Below are 20,788 nucleotides of genomic sequence, written 5' to 3'. Positions count from 1 at the left end.
AATGCCATATAGCACTTTGAAAATGACCCCCTTAATTTCCAGAATCGAAAATAGTTAATTTTTATAGTGCTACTGGTAATAAGTAATCAGGTAGAAGTCCCTACCTCAAAGTACTTACAATATAAGTGGGTACCTGAGGCAATGGGAAATATTAACTGACTTACTCAAGGTTACAAGGGTCATTGGAAGAAGGGAAATTAGAGCCCTGGGTTCTTTGGTGCTAACCACTAGGCCCCTCTTCCTCCCAGCATTAGTGGTGGCTCTTAAACAGGTAGGAGGAGATGCTTTCTGAGGTCATGTGTAACTGTGCATGCTTCCTCTTCCGAGTTTCAGCAGGAGCCACGGGCAGCAGGCAGGGCACGGGTAGCTAGGCCCAGCTTTTTGCAGCGCACACATCACCTCCTCATTTTCCCCCTCCTTTCAATCCTTCCAGTCTCGGTCTTTGCTAACTCTCTTCATTTGTTTTACAATTTGAAAGAGAGACTGGTGGGGATTTCAGTGCTTTCCTGGCTTTTGGCCATATAAATCCTCGTCATGTCCGCATTGCATAGTCAGTGGAGTCTGGTGTGCCACACAGTTTGTAAATATAAGTGGGCCTTGAACTTGAAAAGGATAAGAAAGCCTGCATTAGATCCTACAGGGAGAAAAAAAATCTTTTCTTCCACTTTCAAGCAACAATCAGAATGACAAGTCCTTTTGCTTCTTCCTAACAAATGGAACTGTATTAAGTCTTATTGTCATAAGAGGAAGGAGGAATTATCTATATGAGGCATAATAATGATCTTAGAAACTAAGAAGTTCCAAAGAAGCTCAGGTTTAATTATATATCTGAAAATTACAAGCAAAATCAGATTATAATGCTTTTTATTGTAGAGCAATTTGCATATAATAATTTATATAAAATATACCCTTTATGATTGACCAGAGTTTATAAGAGAATATTATAATTCTGTTTGCGTTAGATATTTTATTAGGGATTTATTAAGCTTATTACAATAAATCTCTCACAATAAGCCAAATGCTTGTCAGGTGTTAAGAGAAATACATAGTAGCAAATATCAAATAAGAAAACATATTCTGGTTCTTATCATTAAGAATAAATAATAGACTAAGTTACTAAGGCACTAGGAGGTCAACATTCAAAGTTGGCATTTAAGTAACTTAGGCGGGGAGGCGGTGGTGCTATTGGGCACGCTGCTGGCAGTGATAAGGTGTCCTATCTTTTCGCCGTCAGCGAAGTCGTTGTGGAGTCCGCCCCGACTCCTCCCATTCCAGTGCGGACTCCGTCCCGATATCGTTGGAACATGACCCCCTTAGCCGGATATAACTCATTTGGCTAAGTTACAAGATATAGCTGAGAATACTTCTGTATCTTTCCCCCATATTTACTTGGTACTTAAGGATCAGAGTGGATCCTCTGATACATTATCGGGTCTGATTTCTGTCTGAAGCTTTTATCATACTCAGTAGATGTAAATCATTTCTCTCCTGCATGCGTATTTGTGCGTTCCCCATCCTGATAGCAGGTAGAATCTTTTATCACACTCAGTAGTTTCTACATCATGTGGTTCATCTCAAGCTATTTTAGGTTTGATCTCCTATAGAAGCTTTGATCACACTTTATACATGTGTATGGTTTCACTCCCATGTGGATCATTGGATGCCTTTCCAATTCTGAACTCATTTTGAAGCTTTTATTACACTCAGTACGAGTATGGCTTTTCAGCCAGGTGGGTCCTTTGATGAATTTTCAGGTAAGATTTCTGTGTGAAGCTTTTCTCACACCCCGTACATCTGTAAGGTTTCTCTCCCGTGTGGATCACTTGATGCCTTTTCAGTTCTGATCTCCTTCTGAAGCTTTTCTCACATTCAGTACATGTGTATGGCTTCTCTCCCGTGTGGATCACTTGATGCCTTTTAAGTTCTCTTTTCCAATAGAAACTTTTATCACACTCAACACATGAGTACTGTTTCTCTCCCGTGTGGGTCACTTGATGTCTTTTCAGTTCTGATCTCATTTTGAAGCTTTTATCACACTCAGTACATGCACATGGTTTCTCTACTGTGTGGATTACTTGATGCCTTTTCAATTCTGATCTCCTTTTGAAACTTTTCTCACACTCAGTACATGAGTATGGTTTGTCTCCCGTATGAATTACTTGATGCCATTTAAGTTCTCTTTTCCAATAGAAACTTTTATCACACTCAACACATGAGTACCGTTTCTCTCCCGTGTGGATCGCTTGATGACTTTTCAGTTCTGATCTCCTTTTGAAGCTTTTCTCACACTCAGTACATGAGTACTGTTTCTCTCCTGTGTGGATCACTTGATGCCTCTCCAGGTCTGATCTCCTTCTGAAGTTTTTCTCACACTCAGTACATGGGTATGGTTTCTCTCTTGTGTGGATTATTTGATGTCTTTTCAATTCTAATTTCATTTTGAAGCTTTTATTACACTCAGTACATGAGTACGGCTTTTCAGCCAGGTGGATCATGTGATGAATTTTTAGGTAAGATTTCTGTGAGAAGCTTTTCTCACACTCCGTACATGTGTATGGTTTCTCTCCCGTGTGGATCACTCTATGCCTTTCAAGTTCTGATTTCACATAGAAGTTTTTATCACACTCAGTACATTTATATGGATTGTCTCCCGTGTGAATCACTTGATGCCTTTTCAGTTCTGATCTCATTTTGAAGCTTTTATCACACTCAATACATGAATATGGTTTCTCTCCTGTGTGGATCACGTGATGCCTTTCCAAGTCTGATCTCCTTATGAAGCTTTTCTTACACTCAGTACATGAATATGGTTTTTCAGCCATATGGATCATTTGATGAATTTTCAGGTAAGATTTCCTTGTGAAGCTTTTATCACACTCAGGGCATGTGTACAGTTTCTCGCTCGTGTGGATCCTTTGATGAATTTTCAAGTAAGATTTCCTTGTGAAGCTTTTATCACACTCAGGGCATGTGTACAGTTTCTCGCTAGTGTGGATCCTTTGATGAATTTTCAAGTAAGATTTCCTTGTGAAGCTTTTATCACACTCAGGGCATGTGTACGGTTTCTCTCCCGTATGGATCACTTGATGTCTTTTCAGTAGTGATTTCCAATAGAAGCTTTTATCACATTCAGTACATGTGTATGGTTTCTCGCCTGTGTGACTCTTTTGGTGGTTTTTCAGTTTCGATGGAAAAATGAAGCTTTGATTACATTTATTACATGGAAATGTTTTCTCTCTCATATGATTCTTCTCATGAGCTTTTAATATTACTTTATTTGCAAATCTTTTTCCACATTCACTGCATGAAAAAGGCCTTATCCCAGTAAGCACCCTTAGGCGTTTTGTAAGATATTGTTTCAGTCTGAAGCTTTTCCCACATCTAGTGCCAGGAAAGAGTCTCTCTCCAGTGTGAATACTCAGGTGTTGTCTGAGAGATTGCTTCCACTTGAATCTTACTCCACATTTACTACTGGGAAAGACTCTCTCTGAACTCTGAACACTCAGATATTTTATTAGAGATTTCTTGAGCCTCAAGACTTTTCCACATTTACTAGAATGCAATGGTCTTTCCTCCAAGTGCATTCTCTGGTGTTTTTCCAGGTAATTTTTTTGAAGGAATTTTATTCCACACTCAGGACAGGTGAATGATTTATTTTGGTTAGTGTGGAATTTCTGGTGCGCTGTAAGCTGCTGTTGCCGATAGAAGATCTTACCACAGTCTGTACATGTATATGGTCTCTCTCCTCCATGCAGTATCTGGTGAGATTTTAGAGAGCTCTGATCCATGTAGCAGTCCCCACATTCATTACACACATACTCTTCTCCTATTGTCTGTTTTTCCTGTTGCTCCTTAGTGTGAGGGCTATCATCAGTACTTTGCTCACAGGGAGTCACATTCTCAGTGGAGTCTCCTGCTGGGTTTCTTGGACTCTCCTCTGATTTACATTGATCCCAGCTGTTTCTCTCCCAGTCACAACATGGACAGGTATCCCCTCCCTCTTCCCCTGATACAGTGTTAGTCACTTCCAGCTGTTTAGCGGGTTCCTCAGGATGCGTCTCCTTGTGTCTTCTCTTGGACTCATCAATCTCTGGATAAGAAAATAAAGGACAGACATTGTTTGATGTGAGGGAGACTCAGTGATAAAGGTCAGAGTTTACTCAGCATGGATGCACACGTGAAAGGGAACAGGGTGTAAAGCAGTTATGTCAGTCCAGGATGAACTAGATCAGTGTTTCTCAATCTTTTGAATGCCAGGGACAGGCTAGCTAGCATCAACCTGGTGCAGCAGGAAAGGATCCTGTAGCAAGGACCTGCTCTCCAGGTGATGCATTGTCCTTTCACACCGAGGATATCTCCCCAAGGCCTTCTGCCCAGGAGGGAAGGGTTAGGTCGGCCGTCATAGTTGATGATTCAATTATTAGGAATGTAGATAGCTGGGTGGCTGGTGGGCATGAGGATCGCCTGGTAACATGCCTACCTGGTGCAAAGGTGGTGGACCTCTGGGTCACCTAGATAGGATTTTAGACAGTGCTGGGGAGGAGCCGGCTGTCGTGGTACATGTGGGCACCAACGACATAGGAAAATGTGGGAGGGAGGTTCTGGAAGCCAAATTTAGGCTCTTAGGTAGAAAGCTTAAATCCAGAACCTCCAGGGTAGCATTCTCTGAAATGCTCCCTGTTCCACGCGCAGGTCACCAGAGGCATGCAGAGCTCCTGAGTCTCAATGCGTGGATGAGACGATGGTGCAAGGAAGAGGGATTCAGTTTTGTTAGGAACTGGGGAACCTTTTGGAGAAGGGGGCAGTCTCTTCTGAAGGGATGGGCTCCACCTTAACCAGGGTGGAACCAGACTGCTGGTGCTAACCTTTAAAAAGGAGATAGAGCAGCTTTTAAACTAGAACAAAGGGGAAAGCCGACAGTCGCTCAGCAGCGCATGGTTCGGAGAGAGGTATCTTTAAAGGATACTAATGATGCATTAGAATTAGGGCATCCAGACAGTGAGGTTCCAATAATTAGAAAAGTAGTCCAAGTGCCTGTAACTAAAAACTCACCTGAGTTAAAAAATTCTAACTTATCCCTATCAATTAAAAAGCAGAATGAAAATACAAACAAAAAACAAACTTTGAAATGTTTGTATGCTAATGCCAGAAATCTAAGAAGTAAGATGGGAGAATTAGAATGTATAGGAGGGAATGATGACATAGACTTAATTGGCATCTCAGAGACATGGTGGAAAGAGGATAACCAATGGGACAGTGCTATACCGGGGTACAAATTATAGCGCAATGACAGAGAGGAGCACCCGGGAGGCGGTGTGGTGCTTTATGTCCGGGATGGCATAGACTCCAACAGGATAAACATCCTGCATGAGACTAAGTGCACAATTGAATCTTTATGGGTAGAAATCCCTTGTGTGTCGGGGAAGACTATAGTGATAGGAGTATACTACCGTCCACCTGGTCAAGATGGTGAGACAGACAGTGAAATGCTAAGGGAAATTAGGGAAGCTAACCAAATTGGTATTGCAGTAATAATGGGAGATTTCAATTACCCCAATATTGACTGGGTAAATGTATCATCGGGTTACGCTAGAGAGATAACGTTCCTGGATGGAATAAATGACAGTTTTATGGAGCAACTGGTTCAGGAACCGATGAGAGAGGGAGCAATTTTAGATCTAATTCTCAGTGGAGCACAGGATTTGGTGAGAGAGGTAACGGTGGTGGGGCCGCTTGGCAATAGTGATCATAATATGATCAAATTTGATTTAATGACTGGAAGGGGGACAGTGTGCAAATCCACGGCTCTCATGCTAAACTTTCAAAAGGGAAACTTTGATAAAATGAGAAAAATTGTTAGAAAAAAACTGAAAGGAGCAGCTACAAAGGTAAAAAGTGTGCAAGAGGCGTGGTTATTGTTAAAAAAAAAACAAACCATCCTAGAAGCACAGTCCAGATGTATTCCACATATTAAGAAAGTGGAAGGAAGGCAAAACGATTACCGGTGAAGAGAGATAATGAAACAAAATATGTTGTGCAATAACAGCATAGAAAAACCAAAACAAAACAGTATATCTCGGGCCACAGAGATCATCCAGCGTCCCTTCTCTCAAGCACTGAGCCACTCCCAGGGGCCCATCCCCAGAAGAATCCATGTACAACAGAAACAAACCATGTAGTGCCAGAGGGAAGGCAAGCTCAGACAAGTACCTGACGATGGGTCAACTGCCATGGCCGATACCATTTCCAAGGCTCATCAAATCGCGCTAAGCGGTCATATTTAATTGCAGTCAGCCTTTCCATATAGTAAACCCAGTGCAGACGTCTCAATACACTAGCAAACGGGGGGGACATGAGCACTCCGCCAGTCCCTAGCCAGGACCCCCCTCGTTGCCAGTGTAACTGCCTTCACAAAAATACATTGAGATTTAGACAAAGCGGCCACAGGAAAGTTCAATAGCACAATCTGGGGAGACAGGGTCACGGAGGCGGTCAGCACCTCACACATCCATCCCTCTAGCTGTCTCCACAGGGGCTGCAGGGGCCGGGCATGACCACCACATATGGACGTAGTCACCAGTCTGCCCGCAGTTCCTCCAGCATGGATTACTGCTACTAGGGAACATTTTATATAGCTGGGCCGGCGTAGAGTACCACCGAAATAATACTTTATAACTATTTGCCAGTGTGGAGGCAGATGTGGTGCTACGGCTAAGTCCACAGAAAACACTGGTCCCGATCTTCTGCCAAAATGCTGGACCCTAGATCCTTTTCCCAAGCAAGAAGAAACTTGGCAGTATGATCTCGTACCGTATTTAATATACCATAAAGTTTGGAAATAACCCTCTGTACTTTATGCGCCTTATCACAGATGCCTTCAAACATGGATTTCCCTTTGAGCATATCTGGCAACACAGCTTTCTATCCTGTTACACTCCTCTCCCACCTCCCCTCCCTCATTTATCTCCCTCCCCCTCCTCTTCCTCACTACAATTACTAAGAAATACTTTCCCTTTCTATCCTGTTACACTCCTCTCCCACCTCCCCTCCCTCTTTTATCTCCCTCCCCCTCCTCTTCCTCACTACAATTACTAAGAAATACTTTCCCTTTCTATCCTGTTACACTCCTCTCCCACCTCCCCTCCCTCATTTATCCCCATCCCCCTCCTTTTCCTCACTACAATTACTAAGAAATACTTTCCCTTTCTATCCTGTTACACTCCTCTCCCACCTCCCCTCTCTCATTTATCCCCATCCCCCTCCTCTTCCTCACTACAATTACTAAGAAATACTTTCCCTTTCTATCCTGTTACACTCCTCTCCCACCTCCCCTCTCTCATTTATCCCCATCCCCTCCTCTTCCTCACTACAATTACTAAGAAATACTTTCCCTTTCTATCCTGTTACACTGCTCTCCCACCTCCCCTCCTCATTTATCCCCATCCCCTCCTCTTCCTCACTACAATTACTAAGAAATACTTTCCCTTTCTATCCTGTTACACTCCTCTCCCACCTCCTCTCCCTCATTTATCCCCATCCCCTCCTCTTCCTCACTACAATTACTAAGAAATACTTTCCCTTTCTATCCTGTTACACTGCTCTCCCACCTCCCCTCCCTCATTTATCCCCATCCCCTCCTCTTCCTCACTACAATTACTAAGAAATACTTTCCCTTTCTATCCTGTTACCCTCCTCTCCCACCTCCCCTCCCTCATTTATCCCCTCCCCCTCCTCTTCCTCACTACAATTACTAAGAAATACTTTCCCTTTCTATCCTGTTACACTCCTCTCCCACCTCCTCTCCCTCATTTATCCCCATCCTCTTCCTCACTACAATTACTAAGAAATATTTTCCCTTTCTATCCTGTTACACTCCTCTCCCACCTCCCCTCTCTCATTTATCCCCATCCCCTCCTCTTCCTCACTACAATTACTAAGAAATACTTTCCCTTTCTATCCTGTTATACTCCTCTCCCACCTCCCCTCCCTCATTTATCCCCATCCCCCTCCTCTTCCTCACTACAATTACTAAGAAATACTTTCCCTTTCTATCCTGTTACACTCCTCTCCCACCTCCCCTCCCTCATTTATCCCCATCCCCTCCTCTTCCCCACTACAATTACTAAGAAATACTTTCCCTTACCCAGAGATCTGAGGGTCTGATAATTCTCCTTCATCACCTCCTTGTAAAGCTCCTTCTGCCATTCTTCTAAACCCTTCCACTCCTCCTGGGAGAAATAGACAGCGATGTCCTCAAAGGTTACTGGGTCCTGAAACACAAACCAGAAACACTCAGCACCTTCTGCATCAGGAGACCTCCCAGTGCTGGGACTCAGCAGGGCACCTAATTCACAGTCACATAACACAGTCCCAGAGCAGGACTATTGTAACTGGAAACCAGTGACACTCAGCACCTGGGACACAGAATCTCTCTTTGTGAGACTCCTGTTCTCTCTCTTTACACCCAGGAGGGTCCCAAATTGCTTTTTCTGTGTCTCAGGTCTTCTCAGGGACCCATCAGAGTCAAGGCTGACGCTGCAGCATCCCAGGTGACAAACCTGCAGCAGGGTTTGTACAGAGAGGGCAGGATTGCAGTGTTTAATACCTGCCATTATGAAGCTCTCCCTTTTTTAACCACTAACTTAGTAATTAAATGATATTAGAATCATAGCATGATAATATGTGAGCAGGTAGAATTGTCAGAATCCCCAGTAGTAGTTTCTTTCGCGTTTATTACATACAATGAACGCTTCCATGCTAAAACAGGAAGAGGGGCGATTATGTTAAAGAAATTGAATTATATATTTAATATTTTGGTCACCACTATGTATAAGTTGTTATCCTGTAAACCGGAGTGAAGGCATCCCGCTATACTTCGGTATAAAAAAGCCTCGAAATAAATAAATAAATAAATATTAGAATCCGCATTGAACAGATTGATTCTGGAAAGTGCAGAATAAAAATGCTTTAAATAAATATTTCCTTACATGATCAAGTTCAGTACTCATTGATCCTGTTGTCCTTCTGTTTGTCGGCTCCCGGTTTTCACCTTTACTCCTGGGAAGCTGTTCCCAGGGCTGTCACCTCTTTGGCATCTTTATCAGTCTTTCCACGATCTCCCCCCCCACTCCCACACACTTTTTCCAATACATCACTCTGCAGTGGCTTTTCCCGTCACTGCTGTAGCCACGTGACTGATCTTTGCCCCACTTCCTACCCATTGGGCTCCCACCACTCCTTCAGAGGCTCCTGCCTCTGTACTGTTCTTGGTCTCTTGCTCTGTGCAGGAACCCCCCCCAGGCCAGCTTCCATCACCGCGTCTGCAGCTGGTTCTTACTGCCGCCAGTCTCTCCTGCCTGACCCTGCCAGAAATAGCTGGCATAGTGGCTCACAGTAAAGAATAATAGATCATGAAAATGTCCTTTATATACCACAATAAATAATTGCCATCATAATAGCATTGCCAGTAATAAACTTTCATTGCCTTATCATATAGCACAGCTTACTGTCCAACCAATTTTTTGTATTTTTTTTTATGCATTTACAACTTATCTTAATATTTGAAAGTCCCAAGATCCCACGCACTGCACACACCTTGGTCTCATGTTTAGTTACACTGATGAACATGTAGTTAATACTGTCCAAGAAGCATCTTTATTTGATGAGGATGAAACCACACACCTTTCCTCGTCATGGCCTGATTTCTTGACACAACATAAACGTTTAATACGAGCTGAATTGCAAGGTGCAACTTTATTGCAAATTGTGAAGCAGCAAATGATTCCAGGAGGTCGCAGAGTCAGTAAAGAACCTAAACTGTTTACGAACAGTGAGGAATTTGTGGGTAAGTGGATCTTAATTCTTAATAAGTGGGCACTGGATCTCAAGCTTCTTATTATAATGTTATAATATAATATAATTATTATAATGTTATAATAGAAATGTATATCTATCTCATATACAAGTTACTTCATTACAATGTAAAATGTTATAATATAAATATATCATAAATGTATATAATATAAATGTATCTCTTTATCTCTTTTACAAGTTACCACGTTACAATGTAAAATAAGCAGATCTTGCCTTATTTGTTCAGTTATATGTAAACCGATGTGATATCTCGATCGAATGTCGGTATATAAAAGCAAATAAATAAATAAATTATTGAAACTATGAAAAAGGTAACAGAAGAACTTCAGCAGATGGAGCAATCATCCAAAGCTGTTTACAGAGCATAGGAAAATTGGTTCTTACCTGCTAATTTTCGTTCCTGTAGTACCACAGATCAGTCCAGACAGTGGGTTGAGCCTCCTGTCCAGCAGATGGAGACAGAGGAAAAACTGAAAGGTTATCCTATATCAGGACAGAGCCTACCCTGCATCCCTTCAGTATAAACGTTATCAAAGCAGATAAATATAACGATAACCCGCATAAGATCAAGCAAGCAACAAGTAACTGATAATTTGAAGAATTCAAAACTCTGTAGATAACCGCTCTTACATATATATCCATCAAGAAGATGCTTCCGGTGCCTTAAAGTTCTGATAGGAAGCAGATAGATCCAAAATGCTGTGAAGAAACAAAAGGAAAACATCGAGCGGACGTATCAAAAGTACGCAGGCGGGAGTCTGGACTGATCCGTGGTACTACAGGAACGAACATTAGCAGGTAAGAACCAATTTTCCTTTCCCTGTACGTACCCAGATCAGACCAGACAGTGGGATGTACCAAAGCTTCCCTAAACAGAGTGGGACTGAGACAGTCCCACTCGAAGCACCCGCCTTCCGAAGCAGCCAAATACTGGTGCCTGCACATCGAAGCGATAATGACGAGCAAAAGTATGCAGAGACTTCCAAGCAGCTGCTCTGCAGATTTCCTGCAGAGAGACCGACCGACTCTCCGCCCAAGAAGTAGCCTGTGAACGCAAAGAGTGAGCCTTTAAGCCCTCCAGAACCGTCCGGCCCCGACAGATATACGGCGACGCAATCACCTCCTTTATCCAGTGAGCAATCATAGCCTTAGAAGCCTTGTTTCCTCTATTTGGGCCACTCCATAAGACAAAGAGATGATCAGAGACTCGAAACTCGTTTGTAACCTGTAAATATTGCAGTAGTACTCTTTTTACATCAAGGCGCCGAAGGTCACCACCAGGAGTGTTCGCAATGTCCTCAGAAGAAAAAGCAGGGAGTTCCACCGACTGATTCACGTGGAAGGAAGACACAACCTTTGGCAAGAATGTCGGTACCGTCTTAAGGGAGACCCTGAATCAGAAAAATGGAGAAAAGGCTCCCTACAAGACAACACTTGGAGCTCTGATACCCTCCTGGCGGAGCAAATAGAAATGAGAAAAACTGTCTTAAGAGTTAGATCCTTAAGCGTGGCCCGCCGAAGGGGTTCAAAGGGTGCCTCACAAAGAACTTGAAGCACCAAGTTAAGGCTCCTCGAGGGGCAAGTAGCCCAGACAGGCGGATTCAAATGCTTGGCCCTCTTGAGGAATTGAACGACATCAGGATGAGCCGCCGCCACCACGTAACCATTGATACTGCCTAAGAGGGACCCGAGAGCAGAAACCTGTACCCATAAGGAGTTGAAAGACAAACCCTTGGAAAAGGCCATTCTGGAGAAAGGAGAGGAGCCTTGCATGCCGGCACTCCGGAATCAGCACACACATTCTCAAAAACTCTCCAAACCCTGAAGTAAGCAAGCGAGAGAGGTAGAAGGCTTACGGACCCGCAACAGGGTGGATATAATGTCTTCTTTATATCCCCTTCTTTCTTAGTCAACGCTGTTCAAAAGCCAGGCTGCTAGACAAAAGCGATCCACCTGATCGAAAAATACTGGACCCTGCCTGTGAAGGTGTGGAAGATGGCCGAGGTGAAGAGGGCCATCCGTCGTGAGGTTTACCAGATCCACGTACCACGGTCTACAGGGCCACTTGGGTGCCACGAGAATGATGGGTCCCCGATGAAGTTCTATTCTTCTGAGTACTTTTCCCACCAGAGGCCAAGGGGGGGGAACACGTACAGGAGAACATCGTGGGGCCAGGGAAGAACCAGGGCATCCACTCCTTCCGAGCAGTGCTCCCTTCTGCGGCTGAAGAATCTGGGAGCTTTGGCATTGTTCAGAGTAGCCATCAGGTCTAAGTGGGGGGGACCCCACCTGCGGACGATCAGCTCCAGACAACTCCCTCTCTCTGGGGTCTAGACGCTGACGACTGAGGAAATCGGCTTGAACATTCTCCGTTCCTGCAATGTGGGAAGCTGCCAAGCGATCCAGGTGACGCTCCGCCCAGGCAAACAGCTTGCTGGCTTCCAGAGCCACCAGGTGACTTCTGGTGCCCCCCTGCTGATTGATATAGGCTACCGTGGTGGCATTGTCTGAGAGCACCCGCACCACCTTGCGACGGATCAGAGGAAGGAAGAGCTTGAGTGCCAGACGGACCACTCGAGCCTCCAGGCAACTGATGTGCCAGCGGGTTTGAACTGGGGACCAGTATCCCTGCATAGACTGAGTTTGACACACTGCTCCCCAGCCTGAGAGGCTGGCATCCATCGTAACAATGATCCACTGAGGAGTCTGTAGGGGCATCCCCTTCAGGAGGTGAGCGAGCGAGAGCCACCATTGCATGTCAGCGATGGTAGAGTCGGAGAGCGGGAGGAGCGTCCGAAACTGTTCCAACATCGGCTTCCATCGGGACAGTAAAATTTTCTATAATGGACGCATATGCACAAAAGCCCAAGGAACCAGATCGATAGTGGAAGTCACTGACCCAAGGACCTGAAGGTAATCCCACGCAGGAACACCTTGCCGACCCAGGTGCCGAAGCGTGCTCCCAGGAATTCCAGGACCTGGGAGGGCTGGAGATTCCTCTTGGAAAAGTTGACTATCCACCCGAGGGAGGTTAGAAAAGCCAAGACCCTGTCGACCGCCAACCTGCAGAGAGTCTCCGACTTGGCTCGAATGAGCCAATTGTCCAGGTAAGGATGGACTAGGACTCCTTCCCGGCGGAGAGCGGCCGCCTCCACCACCATGACCTTGGTAAAAGTGCATGGCGCGGTGGCGAGGCCAAACGGGAGCACCTGAAACTGGAAGTGTTGACCCAAAATGTTGAACAGGAGATACTTCTGATGGTCGTGGCATATCAGGATGTTCAGGTAAGCCTCCATTAAGTTGAGCGAGGCCAGATATTCACCTGAGCAAACTACCGCTATCACCGTCCTCAAGGTTTCCATTCGGAAATGGGGCACCCTGAGGGCCCGGTTGACTCTCTTGAGATCCAAGATTAGACGGAAGGAACTGTCCTTTTTGGGAACGACGAAGTAGATGGAATACTGGCCGGATCTTTGTTCCTCCACCGGGATGGGACTATGGCCCGAGCTCTTGCAGCCTGACAAGAGTCTGGCAGACCACTGGCCACATCCGGCTTCCGCAGGGAGAGATTATCTAAAGATCCGGCAGGTCCCGAGCAAATTCCAATGTGTAACCTTTCTCTATCACTTCTAGGATCCACTGGGATCCGTCGTAATTTTGACCCATTCCTCGAGAAACAGGGACAGACATCCACCAAAGTTGGGAATGGAGGAATGGGCCAGCCGCATTTCACTGGGGAGAGGACTTTGAGGTCGAGTGTTGTGGATTACCATCCTGGTAGGCATGACAGCCCCGAAAGGAATGAGATCAGGACTGGGATCTGGAGGAGGTCCCTCTTGGAAAGGATTCCTGCGCTCTGCTATTATACTGGCGCTGACCTCTAAAGCGAGAGCGTGAAGGAAAGAAGGACTTAGACTGTTTCGGGTGGTCCTCTGGCACCTTATGAATCTTGTTCTCTCCTAGGGATTTATTAAGCTATTCAAGGTCCTCACCAAAAAGCAACTTAACTTTAAGGGAAGTGTGCCCAACTGCGACTTGGAGGAGGAATCTGCAGACCAATTGCGCAGCCAGAGGAGACGTCTGGCCGACACCACTGAAACCATAGCCCTGGCCTGCACCCGGAGCAAATCATAGAGGGCATCAGCCCCATACGCCACGGCTGCCTCCAGCCGTTCTGCCTGCTCTGCCTCTGCAGATGGGAGGTCCTGGGTGCTGAGCAATTGTTGAACCCACCTGAGACTTGCCCGCTGCATGAGACTGCTGCAGATTGTCACCTGGACTCCTAAGTCAAGACTTCAAAGATGCGCTTGAGATACAGCTCAAGTTTGCGGTCTTGAATATCTTTCAACGCCATGGCTCCCATCACCGGGATGGTGGTGTGTTTCGTGACCGCAGAGACTTTTAGCATCTCTAGGCATTGATCAGGGAGAGGATAGAGCTTGTCCATCGCCCTACGCACTTGGAGCCCTGTATCGGGAGACTCCCATTCCCAGAGGAGCAGCTGCCTGTGCAGTTGAAGCAGTGAGCTGCACTGGATATGTATTCTAAGTAACATGCAAGCTCTTAGCGGTGAAATTGGCCTTTCAAGAATGGTGCCCCTGGTTAGAAGGACCACAGCATAAATTCACTATCTTTACAGACCACAAGAATCTCGAACACTTAAAGGAAGCTCAGCTATTGAACCCCAGACAGGTCCACTGGGCGTTGTTCTTCGAAAGTTTTAACTTTGAACTGTGCTACCGTCCTGCAGCAAAGAACACCCGAGCGGATGCTCTCTCTCGTTCTCTCGAGCCAGAAGATACGCCCGAAACTCCCAGATACATCATTGACCCAGCCTGCATAACCCTCGCAGTCACCAACACGGTGCCAGTCGTGAAGACGGTGGTCCCACGCCATCTCCGAGAGCGCGTCCTCCGCTGGGCCCATGACTCAAAGTTGGCCGGCCATCCCAGTTGGGCTCGGGCCCTTGAGATGTTAAGAAGACATTACTGGTGGCCTAACATGGTTAAGGATTCCCGCAGTTATGTGGACTCCTGCCCCATCTGTGCACAGCAAAAACCTCCAACTGGCCATCCTTGGGGACTCCTCCAACCTCTTCCGGCTCCCACCGAACCCTGGTCAAGCATCTCTACTGACTTCATCGTTGATCTGCCCCCATTAAAGGGCAAAACGGTCATCTGGGTTATTACCGACCGCTTTTCAAACATGGCCCACTTTGTTCCACTACAGAGTCTCCCTTCGGCTCCCGAACTGGCAAAACTCTTCCTGAATAATGCATTCAACTTACATGGATTACCCAAAGAGATAGTTTCCGATCGTGGGCCACAGTTCCCTGCCAAGTACGGGAATTCTCTGTGTAAAAAGTTTGATATTATCTTGAATCTGACTTCAGCCAACCACCCTCAAGCAAATGGCCAGGCCGAGAGGACAAACCATTCTCTGAAGACATTTCTAAGATCCTACGTTAATGATCAGCAGGATAACTGGGCCAACCTCTTGCCATGGGCCGAGTTATCCCACAATACCCACGTCGTCTCTGCCTCCGATGTCTCTCCCTTATCCGTAGTATTCGGTCGCCAGCCACACCTGCCCCTACCAGTGCCGCTTTCCGTACCCTCGCCTGCAGCCCAGTCAACAGCACAGATGATTCGCCGTCTCTGGAATCAGGTCAAGGAGAGACTGGGTCAGGCCACCGAGAAAGCCAAATGCTTCACTGATGCTCACCATCGCACTGCACCTCTGTTCCGGCCTGGCCAGAAAGTTTGGCTCAGCACGAAACACATTAAGTTACGTTTGCCCTCACAACGATTGGCTCCCAGGTTCATTGGGCCATTCCCAATCATTCGATGCATAGGAACAGTTACATACCAACTGCAGCTTCCCACCTCCATGGGAATCCACAACACATTCCATGTCTCCTTATTAAAACCATTTGTCTTGACCTGGCCTTCTCAAAGGTCTCCTGCTCCTTCCCAGCTCACCGCTGAACCCAAAGACGTCCTCCAGGTAAAGGAGGTTCTTGATGTCCAGAGAAGAAGAGGCCATAGGGAATATCTCCTGTTGTGGGAGGGCTTCGGTCCAGAGGAGAACTCCTGGGAGCCCTCCCACCACATCCATGACAAAGACCTCCTCGTGGAGTTCCACAGGATCCATCCTGACAAGCCCAGGCCGGTAAGGAGGAGGCCTAGAAGGGGGGGTTATGTTGCGCTCCGCGGCCGGACCTGCTCACCTTTCTCTCTGGTCCATGAGCTCTGGGCTCTCCTCATCCGCAGTCGCAGCCAGTTCACGGCGTCTCCGGCTTCTCCGCTCTCTGTCTCCCGTCCAGGCCTCACGGCAGGGCTCAGTGTCCTCTATGACATTGGCGCGGACTGCCCGGCCTCTTAAAGGGCCAGGGGCAGATCCCAGCTCCGCGGTGCTCCCTGATTGATGGCAGGACTTCAGGAAGTGGTCAGCCACCACTTCCTTGCCTTGGCATTTGGGTTGTACACTCCGGTATCTCTAGTTTGCCTGTTCCAGCGTCTCTCCATCCCCGGTATTACCTTTCGGACTAATCTCACGGTACTGACCTTTGCTTGCTTCTGACTACACCTGATTGCTGCCCGGACCTGACCTCTGCCTGTTCACTGACTACTCTTGATCGCTGCCTGGAACTTGACCTCTGCCTGACCTGACTACGCCCGGATTGACTACAGGTACTGACCCCTGCCTCGGCTGACCATTCTGGACTGATACTCTGGCCTTGATCCTCTCGGACACTCTCTTCTGGCCTCCTGCGACCTCTGAACTTTTGTGCCTGAACATCGACCGTGCACCTTTGTTCGTGATGGGCACTCCCCTGCGCTTCCTTTCTAGGAAACCCTGCGAGGCCCACCTAAGACCAGGTGGCCTGGGTAACCAAGGGCTCAACCTGAGGGAACCCTGGGTTGCTATTGGTGAAGCTCTAGCTAGCCTCTGTCTCCTCCTGTGCTCTGCCTCCTGGTGGCAGGCGCTCTCCGGGTCCGACCAGAGGGCCATACCAGTCCTGCACCAGGCCAAGGGTCCACCTCCAGCGCAACACTTACTTGCCTTAATATAAACACTGTTCACTAATATATGACTACATATAAATAGATGCATTTCTCTATATGAAAACCGCCGCACAAGCAGCAGGTGAGCGAGGCCTTTGAGTCTGCCTCAAGACTGGGTACAACCGCCTCTCCAGAGGTTCTGTCCCCAAGTAAACATATCAACATTCTCTTATTCAAGCAGACATGCTGATTTCCTTAGTCTTACCTGCAGTGTCATCTTCTTTGAGTCCTGCTCATACCAGGGACAAATCAGGCCCTATACCTGTTGTCCTGGGAGCCTGAGTTTACCAGGTCGTTCAAGCCCTTTGCCTGTTACCTGGGAGCCCACTTCCACCAGGACCCACTTCCTGGGCTTCAGCTTCCATCAAGATATACAGGACCCTTTGCCTGTATTTAGGGCTCTTTGACTGTTTTCCTGGGCTTTTTGCTTCTACCAAGATTTTTCAGGAGTCTTGCCTGTTTTCCTGGAAGCCCAAATTGCAGCTCCTGCTGCTTAAAGACACCACAGGAATAAATTACTAAGAATCCAGTCCACACTTCACATTTGCTGAGGCAGAGACATACTGAGGCAGCACCAGGCCTTTTATAGGTTTGTCTCTGCCTCCATCTGCTGGCCAGGACGAAAAGGAACTGGATTCAAACAGCAACCAGGGGCCCTGACTTTTATGGTCTGGGAAATTGATAAGCATGGGGGTACCCTACACACCACAGCAGATACTACCATACGTTTGCTGGGCAGACTAGATGGAGCACTTGGTCCTTTTCTGCCTTCATTTTTATGTAGATTATAATTTGACATGCCTGCATACAAGATCACAGACGTGACAAGCCCAGTAGGGAACCTTTCTGGTAAGTTGCGCTCTAAAGTGGAAGAACAAGCTCTGAGTAGAGGGTTACCTTTTGTACCTACTAACTATTACAACTCATTTTAATGTAGGGTTGACCTCTATAAGTTTTTCAGACTACTACAAGTACAGCTGTTTTTCAGAAAAACATCTACTACCATGTTGGATTTATCAGTAGTGCATCCTAAATCACAGTGAACCTTATATTAAAACATTTATAGATTTGGTCTTAAAGGATATCATTTTATTAGAGAGTCGGCTACCTCATTTAATGTACAGTTTAAAATGCGCTGAGTTGTCAGCGCTTTCGCAAATTCAAAATAACAAAGACTTTGTGATCAAGCCCGCTAACAAATTAGGTGCTATAGTAATCCAATCCAGATTACACTATGGGGGCTTGGGACTTTCAAAGATTAAGTTTTAACTGCATAAAAAAATACAAAAATCCAAAAAATTGGTTGGACAATAAGCTGTGCCATATGATTAATAATAAGGCAATGAAGGTTTATTACTAGTAGTGCCTATTATGATGGCAATTATTTATTACAGTATATAAGGAAAGTTTCATAATCTATTGGAGTCGTGCTTCCTTTCCTTTCTTATAAAACTGCTGTTATGAGTTACAGTAAAGAAAGAAACGTGGTTTTAACTGAAGTGGTGGGGGCACAGGAGGCTGACAGCAATGGCAAGTAGGACCTGGAGGAAGGCTATACTGCAGGACAGAAAAACTGAGCAGACAGGAATGAGAGGAAAGGAAGATTAATGAGGGAGAAACTGGTTGGTTGGAAGCAGATATAGGGGGATACTGCAGTAAGATGAAGGAAAGAGAAAGTCAGATTGTGGGGCAGGCACGTAAATACTTATTAGCCAGAGAGACAGACTTTGGTTTCTCCACTTCTTATTTCTGGTAGAGAGCAGACTTTTATATTAAGATTTGCAGGATACGTTCAGGTGACCTGGACTGGGTCCTGTTGGAAACAGGATGCTGGGCTGGATGGAGAATTGCTCTGACCCAGCCTGCCATTTCTTATATTCTTAAGTGTTTATATAGAGAGGGCAGGAAGTTGTGGGGCAATCTCCTACCTGAGCAGAAGCTTCCACAAGCATCTTCCTCTCTGCTTTTACTGCTTTCAGGATTAGAAATGAATTGGGGGCTCTTTCTCGGGCTGCGGAAGAGCTGAGCGTTTGCCTCTTGCTCTTACAGAGCCGCAGAGCTCGGGCACGGGAGACGGAGTCCTGCCTTCAGGATCTGATTCGGGACGCAGACTGATGACATCACTGGATGAGGGCAGAACTTTCACGCAGACTGATGACAGCAGCGAGCGTGGTGGTGGGCGGAGCTTTCTTTTCTCAGAGATCACAGGGATGATCTTCGTAGGATAAGAGTTTTCCTCTTTATTATTAAGACCCATCATATCGGCCATGCTGGCTCGGAGCAGAGGATTTTCAGCTCATAGACCTAATTATTAGGAACTTGTCAAGAGGACAGCCGCTAAGGTGCACCAATGTTTTACATAGTCAGCTCATATTTTCCCTTCCCCACACTGTCCTAAAAGAAAAATCCCTTATGTACCCTGCTGAGCACAGGGCTGGAGGAGCTGCCCAGCACCCTTGACCCAGCCCAGCTTGCACAAAAATCCTCAGCTAACTTTAAAGAAATACTTTTCCGATTTCTGCCTGAGGTGACAAATCCCATCTTTTACTCTGATCTCATTCTGGGGCCGATGCAATACAGTGCGCTCAGCCGAGCGCACTGTATAACCCGCACTCCGTCGCGAGTTAAATAGGCGCTAATCCACCCCCTAATCAGGCCGATTCAGTAAACTGCGCGGCAGAGCCAGTGCTCCCAGGCAAGTGCCCACTCTCCTGGGCGCGCGATTCAGAATGCAAATGGGGGCCTGCGGTAATAAAGAGGCACTAGGGATACTAGCACGTCCCTAGCGCCTCCTTATTGGCGGAAGCGGCAGCTGTCAGCGGGTTTGACAGCCAAAACTTAATTTTACTGGCATCGGTTGTCGAACCCGCTGACAGCCACGGGTTTGGAACACGGACGCCGGCAAAATTGAGCGTCCGTTTTCCAACCCGCGGGCTGTGGGCAGATTTTTTTTTATTTATACTTTATTAATTTTTCAAATGCATAACAATATCCAACAGTATTTTGAATACATAAACAATAAATCAGTAAGAACTTAAGAACATGCCATGCTGGGTCAAACCAAGGGTCCATCAAGCCCAGCATCCTGTTTCCAACAGTGGCCAATCCAGGCCATAAGAACCTGGCAAGAACTCAAAAACTAAGTCTACTCCATGTTACTGTTGCTAGTAATAGTGGCTATTTTCTAAGTCAACTTAATTAATAGCAGGTAATGGACTTCTCCTCCAAATACTTATCCAATCCTTTTTTAAACACAGCTATAACAACTGTCTGTGTGTCATTCCTTTAGATGATATGCAAAATGACAAGCCATTGTATTCCCCTTCCGCATCCCCTACCCATCCAGTCTCCCTTACACTCCCTGCCCCCCTCCTTCTCTATCACTGCATATGACTATAACAAAATACAGCATCAGGCTACAGTATAGTCATTCTTATATGTGGTATAGAAATGCAACGAACAGATTAAGAGTGGTAGCACAATGGTGAAAGAAACATGAGTGGGAGGTCAAATAGCCCTTGCAATAAAAACAGTTTTACAGAGATAGCAAGTTAGAATATACATAAATAATATCACCGAGCTAACCATTGCTCAAGAGAGTGCCATATCTTCATGTACCTCTGGTTTGATTTTTTTTAAAGTTGCTATCCCCATGTGGATCCTCCAGAGCTTAAGAACATAAGAAAATGCCATACTGGGTCAGATCAAGGGTCCATCAAGCCCAGCATCCTGTCTCCAACAGTGGCCAATCCAGGCCACAAGAACCTGGCAAGTACCCAAAAACAAAGTTTATTCCATGTTACCATTGCTAATGGCAGTGGCTATTCTCTAAGTGAACGTAATAGCGG

At 46.1% G+C, this 20,788-nt stretch overlaps 1 protein-coding gene across 2 annotated transcripts; it reads right to left on the bottom strand.

Moving 5' to 3' along the window:
* Positions 1–815: 815 nt before the first annotated feature.
* Positions 816–19,038, bottom strand: LOC115083793 (zinc finger protein 585A-like). 2 transcript variants are annotated; one of them, XM_029587811.1, is made up of 3 exons: positions 18,869–19,038; positions 8,144–8,270; positions 816–4,090 (listed from the first exon to the last, which is right to left on the bottom strand). In XM_029587811.1, exons 1-3 carry the CDS (start codon positions 18,890–18,892, stop codon positions 1,704–1,706), a joined length of 2,538 nt encoding a protein of 845 aa, XP_029443671.1. In that variant the 5' UTR covers positions 18,893–19,038; the 3' UTR covers positions 816–1,703. The 2 variants fall into 2 exon arrangements, with proteins under 2 accessions (XP_029443671.1, XP_029443672.1); XM_029587812.1 differs by lacking the exon at positions 18,869–19,038 and adding an exon at positions 8,988–12,070.
* Between the last annotated feature and the right edge of the window lie 1,750 nt (positions 19,039–20,788).

The sequence above is a fragment of the Rhinatrema bivittatum genome, chromosome 2, assembly GCF_901001135.1.
Source record: "Rhinatrema bivittatum chromosome 2, aRhiBiv1.1, whole genome shotgun sequence".
NCBI classification, from domain to species: Eukaryota; Metazoa; Chordata; class Amphibia; order Gymnophiona; family Rhinatrematidae; genus Rhinatrema; species Rhinatrema bivittatum.
The sequence above is the reverse complement of the archived record's forward strand: the minus strand, read 5'-3'. Positions and strand labels throughout refer to the sequence as shown.

Coding starts and splice junctions, on each gene's coding strand:
- LOC115083793 (XM_029587811.1), bottom strand. CDS start 18,892: ATGCTTGTGGAAGCTTCTGCTCAG. Junction 8,271..18,868: donor TTGTGGAAGCTTCTGCTCAG/GTAGGAGATTGC, acceptor TTTGTGTTTCAG/GACCCAGTAACCTTTGAGGA. Junction 4,091..8,143: donor TCAGACCCTCAGATCTCTGG/GTAAGGGAAAGT, acceptor TTTCTTATCCAG/AGATTGATGAGTCCAAGAGA.